Source organism: Carassius carassius, chromosome 32 (assembly GCF_963082965.1).
Source record: "Carassius carassius chromosome 32, fCarCar2.1, whole genome shotgun sequence".
Taxonomy (NCBI): domain Eukaryota; kingdom Metazoa; phylum Chordata; class Actinopteri; order Cypriniformes; family Cyprinidae; genus Carassius; species Carassius carassius.
In genome coordinates this window covers 27,035,240-27,048,487 of record NC_081786.1, presented here as the reverse complement: position 1 = coordinate 27,048,487, position 13,248 = coordinate 27,035,240, and the positions used below count along the sequence as shown (strand labels likewise).

The 13,248-nt window shown below is 37.7% G+C and overlaps 1 protein-coding gene across 3 annotated transcripts in view; it reads left to right on the top strand.

Moving 5' to 3' along the window:
- Positions 1-13,248, top strand: part of kiz (kizuna centrosomal protein) — a 28,461-nt gene that overhangs the window by 5,712 nt on the left and 9,501 nt on the right. The window contains exons 5-13 of one of the 3 annotated variants that reach the window (XM_059520861.1): positions 111-690; positions 831-978; positions 6,871-6,987; positions 7,329-7,496; positions 7,955-8,105; positions 10,473-10,638; positions 11,208-11,270; positions 12,551-12,637; positions 13,169-13,226. In XM_059520861.1, the coding sequence (XP_059376844.1) occupies positions 111-690; positions 831-978; positions 6,871-6,987; positions 7,329-7,496; positions 7,955-8,105; positions 10,473-10,638; positions 11,208-11,270; positions 12,551-12,637; positions 13,169-13,226 (1,538 nt within the window). The remainder of the gene's footprint in view (positions 1-110; positions 691-830; positions 979-6,870; positions 6,988-7,328; positions 7,497-7,954; positions 8,106-10,472; positions 10,639-11,207; positions 11,271-12,550; positions 12,638-13,168; positions 13,227-13,248) is intronic. The other 2 variants (XM_059520862.1, XM_059520863.1) reach the window with 2 other exon arrangements.

The following is a 13,248-nucleotide window of genomic DNA, read 5'->3' as shown; positions in this document are numbered from 1 at the left end:
TTCCTCATCACCCCCCCACCTTAAGTTTTTTTTTTTTTTTTGCCTTAATTGCTATTAACTCCTGTCATCCACTACCTACATCTACCATATATATTGTTTGACTTGTACAGCTCCCGAGCAGCTTCAAGCTTCCCAGCATACAGGGATCATCACAGAGTGCTGTCATCTTCACGGGTCACCAGACCTCAAACGGCTCATCAAGAAATGATGGCGTCACAACCACACGCTCACCATCTCAAACAGAGCTGATACCTAATCATCCTTTACTCTCTCCTCTACAAAGTGGCCTTTGTATGCACTCGCATATTTCAAAAGCCGGTGACACTGCCATTTCATCTGATGACATTCTAAACTCAGGTGATTTTCTTGAGGGCAGACATTTGAGTGACGTGCATGAAAAGCAGATGAAGTCTGATTGGGACGTCTTTCAGAGGACAGGAGAGCAGCATAGATGGGAAGAACTAAACTCACCTCACACAACCCTGAAAGAAGCCGAGGTGTCCTTTCGATCTGCGACCGTGAAGAAGCCAGCACACATTGTGTCATTAAAGAGGTGTCCGAGCCGCAGTCCTTCCTCAGATACTACTGATCCAAGAGATTCCTCACAATACATGAACTCTGGAGGTGAGGATGAGGAAGTGTCTACAGAGGATGAAGGTGACTCTGCACCAAGACATCAAGATCTTTCAGGTTTGAATTTTTCTGCTCAATTAACTGCAGTTGTACATTGTGATTAAGCAGATTTATTGATCCGACTACTTTTTTTTTTTTTTTTTTTTTTTGATTAGCCCATTTTAAGAATTATACTTATAATCTTCTACACCTTTTAGATCACACTAACAGCAGACATCAAGCTTCGAGAGGAGATGTTGTAATTCAAGAACAGCATGTAATATCCTTTCAAACCAAAGGTGGCACACACAAGCAGGTCAACACACAGGAATCTGGAAGGTCTTACTCTCTCGAATCCCCTAACAGGTACGGTTGCATGGATTGTACGACTAATATCTTCCTTCTGAACACAGCCAGAAACTCGATGAACCTAAAGAGTTTTATGAGGTTTATGAGAACATTATGAGGTCCAAACGAAAAAAAAGAAACAAACGTTGATGAATCGTTCATGAAAATATTTTTAATATGCATTTACAAAATATAATAGCTAAATTATATATATACATATACAGTACAGACCAAAAGTTTGGACACACCTTCTCATTCAAAGAGTTTTCTTTATGTTCATGACTATGACAATTGTAGATTCACACCGAAGGCATCAAAACTATGAATTAACACATGTGGAATTATATATGGAATTATATACATAACAAAAAAGTGTGAAACAACTGAAAATATGTCATATTCTAGGTTCTTCAAAGTAGCCACCTTTTGCTTTGATTACTGCTTTGCACACTCTTGGCATTCTCTTGATGAGCTTCAAGAGGTAGACACCTGAAATGGTCTAACAGTCTTGAAGGAGTTCCCCGAGAGATGCTTAGCACTTGTTGGCCCTTTTGCCTTCTGTCTGCGGTCCAGCTCACCCCTAAACCATCTCGATTGGGTTCAGGTCCGGTGACTGTGGAGGCCAGGTCATCTGGCACTGTGCTTTGGTTAAATGCAGTCAAATGTTCCAAACAAACATATCATCCTCAAATAAGATTCCATTCAGAATAAACTACGCAGTTGTTCTTGATGCCTCCTTGCTTCGGATGCAAACATGCTATTTAAACAGAACGAGTAAAAGCGAACCTTCCTTTTCTTTTCTCTTTGTCCTGTTTTCAACAGTAGCTTAAGCATGTTTCAGAAACTTAAACTGTCATCAGCATGCTGTATCCAGTGTAGACCGCATCAGCTATTGGAATGGGTTCTATTTGCGTCTTCTATTTATTGGTGTATCCAGGTGTCAGCTGTTAAGTGACTTGGTGCAAGTGGGGGTGGACGGTGATGTGATGATATTAAACCTGAATTTGCACTCCGCATTGTGCGTAGACCAAACTGTGTATGTATCACAAAAGCTACAGTATAGGGAGCAGACATCTCCATATGCTTTCCAATCGCTTTTACAGTATTTAATGTCATAAACGATCAGTCTGCGTAGTGTGCATTCTATCACCATTTAAACTGCCTTGTCAATCGTCTTGTCACAGTTAACTTCATCTATTTCATTTAATTTGATTTCCTACATTATCTGAGAGAAATTAAGAGGCAAAAAATCATGCCAAGAACTCTCCTCCTGTGTTTGCATAATAATGAATTTGAAAGTTAATGATCAAGCATATCTTTATGAAAGATCACAGTGTTGTTGCAGATGAAACATAATGCAGATAACATTGAATAAATATTTTTCATCAGGTTAGATATTGACTATTACTCAAACCCTTTTTCTCTACCTGTCTGTCGATATCACATATCCACCATGTTTGTAATTTAACACTGTTTATGTGTATTTGCAGTTCTTATCGAATCCTCGATCAACACACAATGGGCTGTGGGCAATATTGGCCATTAGAGTGTGCACGTATCTGCACATCAAATTTCTACTGGAAAATACTAATTTCAACATACTATTTGGTACTAATGTCTTGCCCTTGAGTCAGTCACAGATGCCACAACCTTCAAATGAGCCATGCAGCTTGATTAAAAAAATGTTATTTTTATACTGAGGAGGGAATTTTTTTTTTTTTTTTTTTTTTTTTAAGAAAACAAGATAAAAGAAAGATTAAGCATTTTGAAATCACTGAATTGTAGAGCTGTTATGAAAAGGGAAGGCTAATACAGTCAGTAGCAGAGTTTCGGCAAAAAGTATAAACAACAAGTGAGAGATCATTTATCTGTGTGTAGTTTTGTCAGATGGGGAAGCGTGTACATGTCCACATGGGTGTACAGATTTAATGAACTGGGGTTCTGCAGCAAACAACCTCACTCAGTAAGGCTCAGTTGTGGCTTTAGGACATCTTGTAAGGAAGGCTCAAACCCCAAATCCAACATTATTGGCCTAATCCCAGATAAAGCTTTAAGGGAGCAATTTTCTCCTCGGGAAATTTGACCCCAAGTCCCAGTAGACTCAACTATTTCTTGACTTCATAGAATTTACTGAAGAATGAAAGTGTGGGCATCATGAAGGCTCTGCTCAGGTGGATAGTTAGTAGGCTGGCTTGATGTGCGCACATACTAGTTATGCTATAAATTCAACATATTGGAAATATATAAACATTACCCACAAATGTAATGTTTAAAAACAAATAAACTGTAAAAAAAAATATATATATATATATATATATATATATATATATATTATGAAGCTAAAAAAATATGTGTCTTTTTATTTATAATTTAATGCACATATAAAAACCAGTCATTTTCATTTTAAAACATATTAATTAAATATATGTACATTTGTGAGTACTTATCCCTGTTAGTCTATATGTGTGGATAACAAGATTTGTAAGATTTGCCAATGTGTTGTCCCTTCAACCCCTTCGTAACACATGCTCCTGTGCTTATGGACATCACTTTTGAAAAAGAGACAATAGAATGATATGCATCAGTTACAACTTTATAACCCTTCAAAACAATGTAATTTAAGATTTATACTAAATTCTCCTGCTATATATATATATATATCTCTCTTTCTTTCTCTCTTTCAATTTCTTTCTTTCTTTCTTTCTTTCTATCTCTATTCTCTTTCATTCAAGGAACACTCCACTTTTTTGAAAATAGTCTCGTTTTCCAACTCCCCTAGAGTTAAACAGTTGAGTTTGACTGTTTTCGAATCCATTCAGCTGATCTCTGGGTCTGGCGGTAGCACTTTTAGCTTAGCTTAGCATAGATCATTGAATCTGATTAGACCGTTAGCATCTCGCTCAAAAATGACCAAAGAGTTTAGATATTTTTCCTATTTAAAACTTGACTCTTCTGTAGTTACATCGTATACTAAGACCAACGGAAAATGAAAAGTTACGATTTTCTAGGCCGATATGGCTAGGAACTATACTCTCATTCCGATGTAATAATCAAGGAAATTGCTGCCATACCATTGGTGCAGTAGGAACAGTGATATTTACGCAGCGCCTGAAAATAGTCCCCAGCTAGTTTGTGTAGTTGCAGCAATAGCAGAGTTGCTGGGGACTATTTTCCCTATGTTACGGCAGCAAAGTTTCTTGATTATTATGGTGCAGCTTTTCATTTTCTGTCTGTCTGTCAAGTTTTAAATAGGAAAAATATCGAAACTCTTTGGTCTAATCAGATTCTATGATCTATGCTAAGCTAAGCTAAAAGTGCTACAACTAGATCCGGAGATCGGCTGAATGGATTCCAAAACGGTTAAACCCAACCTTTTAACTCTAGGGGAGTTAGAAAATGAGCCTATTTTCAAAAAAAGTGGAATGTTCCTTTAATTCTGCAGTGAATAAATGGATTAATGGAAGTTTATTTGATCATTATTGCCCAGTGCATACATGGAGTGCATTATCTACTTTAATTAATTGGTATACATACATAGTACTAAGGTATGCATGCAAATTCTGTATGGCAGAAATTTGTGGCAGAATCATTTGTTTGCTTCATGCATAATAATAAGGGCTCTGTGATCAAATGAGATGTTGTGTATCAAAACAAACATCCCCTTCACTTTAGATGCTAATGCGTGTGCAAATCCTCAGTGGTTCCCTATGGAGGTGATTGTAAAGTGTTTCCTTGTAATTTAAGACCTTTTAATAGATTTAAATGACGTTTTATTGAAGACACCCACCAATTCTTGGGCTACTACGTTATTAAATTTCTGCTCACATTGTCTAGATATGAATATGGTTGGTAGTGACCTCTCCGGCATGTTATTATTCGTTGTGAATGTTTGCTGTTAAAATGAGAGTTTGTGGCCTTGTAAAGAGGCCAGGCTAAGAACAAAGCTTTTGTAATGTTATTGTGCGTGTAAGCAAGAGAAGGAGAAACCATTAGTATCAATCTTAACATTAAGTAAATACCATGTTGCACATGTTGTGATGCGAAAGTGGAGTCAAGGCTATCGTGCACTCGGGTCTAGAGAGGAGAGTGTATCATTGTATTCTTTCGAGCATTTCCTCTCAGCCTCTCATATGACAGCACGAGTTTGTGTTTTCAAAGATCTTGATGTGCTCCAGTTGATCTTTCCACTAACCCATTGTAATTCTACCTTTATAAAAGGAAAGATCAGCACTAAAACACCCTGTAATGGATCCAGTATGAAGCCCTTTCAAGTATGATACTGAATTTGTAATGACTGTGTATCTTCACCGATTGATTTGTTAACATATTCGTATCTCAGTATTTCCATGCTTTATCTGAGTCACATCAGTTCCCTTGTTGCATTCTATTTCTAAGGAGGACTAGAATATATGCTAGAGGAACCATTATTGCTGTTGTGGAGAAAACAAATTGTTGAAATATAGATAACATGCTCCTCATAAATGGCCTCAAGAGCAAACACCTATGGATGTTGCCAACAATATTCTGTAATCAGCTGCTGTTTGGGTATGTTTGGTGTTTTGAAGAGCCCTGGTGAATAAACTAGGGGGAAGATGATGACAGAGCAGAGGGATGTATGGGGGGAAGGCTGTTTCAGCCGCTTTGAAGAGGACTTTGCCCAGATGGATTGTGCTCGACAGAATGTCATGGATATAATTCACACAAGCAGCTTAATCAGGGTGTTTCCAGGAAACAACCTGCCAAAGAGAGGCAGCAATTGTTTGGTGGCCTCTGACCCCAGGGCCCATTATAGATTGTCATAAATTCTTTTTGCCCATTTTATATAGTGGGGGTTTTAGGATTTGGGTCCAGGTTTTGCAGAAGCTATTCTATAAGGGCCACCCAGTGCTTAATACGCCAGTGGGAGAGATATGGATCTGCTAAAACAAAATGAGCCACAGACAATATATCAAATTTCTACAGCCAATGCTTCTCATTTAAAACCAGAGAAGAATAATACGAATAAGAATGAAAAATAATGTGGTTAATTTAAGTGTTTATTGTTTTAATTTTGTGTGTGTTTGTGTAATTGCAATTCAATTTTTTTCATGCAATTTAAAAAAAAATTAATGTACTTAAATTCTTAATGCACATTCCTGGTCTTACTGTGCACGATTCATCAGTGCATAACATTCAAAAAAATAAAAATGTCATCTTATAAGTAAATACATGTAATGTCACCATGTAATTAATGTGACATCAACTAAAGCAAATTATGGAAGATTTGAAAAAAGAGTTACAATTAGGATATGTCTAGATGCTGTCGAATGTGAACATCATCTTCAACCTCCTCATCCCAGTTCTAAATTCCCCTCAAAAGTCCTCCAGAATCCATTGCAAACTCACTCTCAGACAAGAGTCAGCAGGTTATTTCTTTTATGAAACAAAGTCTCAGCTTTCATATTTTGTCAATTTTTAAGAAATTCAAATGATAAATACCATTGTGTGGCTCTACAATGTGTCATGACAGATTGCTGTAGCACCTCAGTTAAAGCAGCACCTCAACCGATCATCTTTTCATATTTACTAGTTAAAAAGCATGAAATAAATATTAATGCACATTAGAAGGTATTTTATTTCAACTACAGACAGGCATCAATACACACCATTTTCCAAGTTTAAGTCCACCAAAGTTAATCTACTCTTCTGTCTGGTTTGTTTGACGGACAAAATGGGCAGATTCAGCAATATGATTGGTCAGATCCCCTGCCAGTCAATCTCCCTGCGAAGGGTCAATTCCCAGTTGATAATATCAAGTCCCATTCTGTATTTCAAATTAAACATTCTTTTTGCTTGCAAAATGTAGTTTCTATACAGTATATACACAATATACATGATAATTAAACTTGTTTGTTTGTTCTTATTTTCCAGGCTCTCCATGGAAGGATTTTGTCATCTTCTGCACAGCATTGAGCGACGTCTCAGTGCTAAAGACTTGAACCTCTACAGAAGCACAGTCCATGAGCAGAAACTCGATGATATCATCAGGTCAGAGAAGGAAGATGTTTTGTTCCCTCCTTGAGTCTGCTTCCTCTCATGGTGCTGTAGTGTTCACAGATTCAGTGGAAATTGCATTATCCTGCCTTTAAGGGCTCTCACTATAAATTAAGTGCCATTACTTTGGCACCAACATCACTCTAGCAATAAATCTTGGTTTCTAAGTGGTTTTGAATCACAGTGAATTGTTATAGTAACGATTTTGCAGTGGCATCCAGACATGCCAGTTTACTGTTTTCTGTGTTTATTTGTGTATTTTGAAGTGAAGAATATTTGTACAAATATAAAGGCAGCTCAAATGTGTGCGACTGCACTCTTTATGTTTTGCCCAGTATATGTGGTCGGTGTGGGCGTCTAGATGGTGTGGAACTGCATGCGTGTGGTGCTGTGGTTCTACAGCAGCTGCCCCTGTTGTCCTGCAGTCTATCTCACGGATGCCTGTTACCCAGTGATCTGATCAACACTCACTGGTCATCAGCTACAAAACCAGATCAGATCAGGTATAGTGCTTCTTTACAGTTCTCAGCTTGTTTCACTGTCATGGATAGCAAGAGACTATTTGAGAGCCTAGTTATTTTTGCTTTTCTGTTTCTTGTGTTTTGGAATGATTTAACTGGAGGGTGTTTTTAATTTATTACCGATTTAATGTTTTATAAGTGTAAGAAGACTTACAGCTTCACAGGGTTCCAATGACAAAGTACTAAGCTATTTTTGTAATACTTCATTTTTTTTATTGTATCAGTGATATGTACATATAAAAAATATAATAATAATATTATATATATATATATATATATATATATATATATATATATATATATATATATATATATATATATATATATATATATATATATATATATACACACACACACACATATATTAATGTCAATGTTTCTTGCCATTATTTGATTGTGATGTATATGAATGCGGGTCTTGTCCTGGTTTGGGCATGCAGGTCATGTCTGTCAGCTGATAGTGCTCTGCTGTGGGACTGCTGCTTCAGACACTTCTTACAGCTTCAGCAACAGAAAATCCTCAGCATCGACCAAATCATTCAGCTCTTCACTCCCCTCCTAGTGCCAAATAATGCCACCTACACTGAGAAGGTATCGCTCTTACTCTTACCTGATTTCTGCTTCCTAATAATTTCTCAGTCTCAGTATTTGTTTTTTTATACTGCAAGTATTGTTGGCACAGACCTGTTATATAATATGGTGAATTGTCTACAGCCATAGTCTAAATTGTCTAAATCAATTTGTGGTGATAAATTGTGTTTATTACTTATTTTAGTCAAATCTATCTATTAGGGTTGTAACGATACACATATTCATATTGAATCGTTCGGTACAAGGCTTTCGGTTCGGTATGCTTTACAAACCGAACAATTAGTTGGACTAATCCTATTACATTTGGAAAATGAAAGTGCTTAAAGTGTGTGAAATGTCATTTTCTCAGTGCCACTGCGCTTGACAAGACAGCACAAAGGACGCAGCGTGTTGCACCAGTTGCGTCAGTGGCGTAGCAGACATCTTTATGCCTGCGATCACCTACCCTTGCTGGCTTACGTTGTAAGATGATCTTGAATCGCCGATAGATACGTGTATTGTAAAAAAATAATAAAACAAAAATAAAATAAATTTGGCAATAATGTCATTAATTGCCGTTTCCAATTAACGTAGGCCTTTTACATTATTATTATTATGAAGTTACTTTTATTATTAAATCAAGACTACAATTAATATGCCCTGTGATAATTACCACATAACTGACACACTGCGAGGATAACAAAAGATTAGGCTCTTTACTTCTTGATTAAAATGGTTTAAAAAAGGACTTTTAAATGAGTTCTATTGCACAATGAATTAGATTTATATAATTAAATTAAAATATTAACACTGCAGTCATCAATAAAAATCAATGAAATAAGCTTTTTCAGGCACTGACTTTCAAAAACTATGTACGGGCCATATAGAGCCATATTGTCTCTGAGAGAATATGTGCGTCAGATGCCGAAAGCTCCGTTACTCTGTCATTCCGTTTGTACTTTCACTTTCTGGATAGTGAATTGACTGAGATTAAGATGTTCACCGGCATAACTCTTGCACAAAAAATGCACGTTGCTTGTGTGATATCCATTGGCTCACCTTCATGGTTTAAAACAGGAATATTTCCAATTCTGCGATGTAACCAATTACTTTCTTTCATTCTTCCATGGGTCCTTAGCTGTTTACAGCAGGAAACAGCTTTTCTAGGAAAAACTCCAGTTCTTTAATGAATTAAAATGGAAATCTACTTCAGCATTGCTGAAAATGCCCTTAAAGTTTCAGTGATTCAGTGTCCATAAAACCACTTTTTAATGTCTTTAGTGGTGAATATGAATGCATTATTATCCTGGAATATGTAATAATTACAGGAAAATAATGTTTTTTGAATATGATGCAGCTGTCCCATTAAAATGACCTCAACCTGTAAATGTATATGGGTCTTTCCTAGAGCAGCCCTGCTATAAATTCCAGCTTTATAAAGTTGTAAAGTTTTGTTAAAATGAGGTCATGGGGTTGGTGTTGCTCTCCTGTTGTTATAAGACGATGTGGGAATCTATTGCTAGGATGTGATAATAGTTAACATTTGACCTCCTTTCCTTGTCATTATTTCTGATAGTTTCTCTTGACACAGTGCAGAATTGATCAGCATTTTTTACTCGCATAGTGACTATTTGGCTTGCTTTATAGTTGCGGTTTATATTTTGCTCATGTATTTTTCAGTTGTTCTGTATGTTCTGTATCTGTTCTCAGTATCTGACCCGAGGATGACAATTTAACTAACAGTTTACAAAGACATAGTAATATCAGTGTTTTGTAATATTGTAAAAACACCAGTTTAAGGTGAGAGCAGAGCTTTGATTAAAGATAGCGATTTTAGTTTATAGTTTTTAAAGTCAGTCACCAGCTTCCCTCATGCAGTGCATTGCCTGTGGTATCAGCCCTCAGATCTTGTATAATTGTATGTGAGAAGATGAGAGGCTGAGCAGTGAGGGGCTCAGATGGAATCTGCATATTTTCTGCACTGATTTTTGCAAGAAAATAATTGGAATTCTGGAGAATCGATTTTTTTAATTCACATACATGGTAAAATGTGATAAATAGTACTTCCAAAATGTTTAATTAACAGACATTCAGTGGATGCTGCCGATTCTCTGAAGAAATCCTGTATGTTTTGTTGTTGCTGCTTTTAGCAAATTCCAAAAAAAAAAACACCATTAAATCTAGTAAGGCTGAATCTGGACACTATACACATATTGTTATCATTATGAATAACATGGTCTGGAAATATCAGGGAATTTCAAAACTGTGATTTCCAGGCATGCAGACGGATACGTTTTTGTGAAATATCATTTTTTCTAATCATGCATGACCGGAAATATTAGGTGGTGGAACCCCGAAATAAAGACAAGTTGTCTCTTTGTCATCCAGGCAGGGGAGCTGTTGAAGAGGCTTCTGACCCACGAATCTGAGAACCATCAACCGTCAGAAAGTGAACTGTCATCTTCTTGCAGCTTGCCCTCTCTTCTGGATGACAGTGTGGAAATCAAGCCCGCCAGGCCTTCCACAACAAGAGAGCAAACTGTTGGAACACAAGGTTAGTAGGCTTGTTTGATATTTCCTCTTAGCTGGCAATTTTTAACAATTTTCTTCTTATTGCAAAAAATCAGTTTTCCGGCTTCAGATGAATAGCCTGTTTAAATACGCACAGGTGTTAAGAGCCGTGCTCGGCCAGACAGTTTAGATCAGAGAGAGAATCTGAGAGGGACTCCCCAAAAGCAGGCGAAGCGCATGAACAGCTCATTTCCAGTGCCAAAGCAGAGAAGCGTCAGCTCGGTGGCTCCGTTCTGATGAAGGAAGAGGGGACCTCGAGTACTCGCAGGATGCCAGAGCTCTGACCCTCATGAGAATACACTTTTGCCCAAATCTCATTTCTGACAAAGCCAGCCAGCCTTCATTCTCCCTTTAAACCTGTCTTAATCAGTCCTGCTGTTCAGATTCAAAAAGCTCCCCACCCCCCTTCCCCAGCTCTCTCTCTCTCTCTCTCTCTCTCTCTCTCTCTCTCTCTCTCTCTCTCTCTCTCTCTCTTTTTTTCTCGTTTCTGCTCTGTCTCGCTCTTCCACCGTCTCTCTGAGCTGCGCTTTCCTTCTCTTTTCTTTGTTTCAGGAATTCAAAGTGCTGAAGAGGACAGTGCCGACCAAAGCCCAGTGGAAAGTATTCCTATTAGAGGTAAAAAGGCAGATCGAAGAAGCCCCCTTTCGGGAGTTCTTCTGTGCCTGTTTTGTCTTTCTCCTCACGCAGTAAATAATGGGGGTCCCTTTTATTCCCAACTGGATAGCTGTGAAAGGATGATCAAGGTGAATCAGAGGTCAAAGTCCCACCTGAAGAGTGAAACAGTTCCTCTAATTATCGGCAGAGAAAACAAACCCGTCTCTTTTCTTCTGCCCTAGGTATGGGTGAAACTGAGATTCTCAGAGCGCATAATGCGGAGGTTTAATTGTCCACTGGCCGGGTTGGGGGTGCCGCACAAGATCTGTCATTGGTTCTCATTATCTGCTAAACAATGCCAGCCAGAGGCGGACTTGAAAAGACTGGATGTCAAGGCATTCTTTGAAAAGCCTCGTGTAGCAAGTCCCAGCGCCAGCTCAGAAATGTAAAACTATCCATTATTCCACTTGGCTATCTGATTTCAAACTGTGCCTTTCATGCGCGGGGCTAGCCCAAGAGCGCCACGGAGAGAGAAGTCCAGCTTCTCACTGCAACTAATCAAAGGCATTATGGTTGTAGAAAACCGCCTCTGCTGTCCCTGGCTGCTCATGAGCTGTTTACAGGCGGCTAATGAAGACTGCGTCGAGTTCTGTTGCCTTTCGTATTACATCACTTTCCAATCATCAGTGGAAACAGTGTCCGAAGGGTGGCCTTCCACCATCTCCATGCCGCGCACAATAGTGTTTTATGTATATGGCGAACAAAAAGGAAATCTTTAGATGCTCTTTCTACAGGCTACTGATGCCTATATTTTGCAGTCATTACACCAGAAGAAACAAGCAACAAACAACATACCATACTGCAGATATCAGGATAATGAGATGCTGGAAAGTATTAGCCACTTTGCCAATTTTTTTATTTATATATATAAATGCTTTCGGCATTTAAAACCGTCATACTTTTGGTTTCAAGGGCTCGTTTTCAAAAATATTTTAATCTTGAATGCTCGCTGGTTAAAGATCTCAATTTCCAAAGTTTATAGAGCAGAAACGATTTTGAATGGAATCATATAAGATGTGCGGCAACACAAAGCCGGCGTGCTCTTTTTTTTTTTTTGTCTGGATTAGATCAATAGTTCAGTGCTCACTCACTCTGTTTTTCACCTCCTCTCTTTGCTCATCAGTGGCCTTAAAGAGCTGATGTTGGTTCATCAAACATCAGGGCTCTGGAAAGTTGGACGTCGAGGTCTTTAGTAAATATTTGACTAGCTGCTTTCGCATTTTGTATTTTTTTTTCTATAGAGACCAAAGCATATCAGCTGCTTAAACAGTCTGTGGCACAAGAAAGGCACTGGAGTGACTCAGAGGAGGAGGATTCTGAGCCGTCAGGTAACGGAAAAGAATAGAAAATGATCTAAAGTTGAATCGTTACATTTATTGTAACTGTTTGATTTTGCTGGAGAATTTGCAGGTTGTCTGTCCACAGTGTGTTTGTAAATAATTATTTTTAAATGGCTCATTCTCAAAAATTTCACCATTTGTGCCTAAAAAGTTCATTTGTTTCCCGCACCTCAGGCCTAAAGTACCAGCTCCATAATTGCCAGATATTGGCATAAACAACCATAAACTTTTTGTCTATTGCCCCAATTGTAAATTACTTTTTAATTATAAGAATGTATGTACATAAATAGCCCTTTCTCTTTTAAACTACATTTACAATGCCTATTCAACCCAGTTACATTTAAAAACATCTGGAGTGTATATTCATAGTAAATATTATCTGTATTTTATCAGACAAGTATATGCTATTTACATTACAAAATTGTGTATAGTCTATTTTTAATATTGTAGCATAAATGTGTAATAACAGCACACCTTTTCCCTTCTTTTTTATTTAAATGATTTATTTCTTATCTGAAGACATCAACAAATTGGAGAGGTCTGAGGCGCTCCGGGACTCTTTAGCACAAAATAGCCGGTAAGTACCCACAAAATTATTT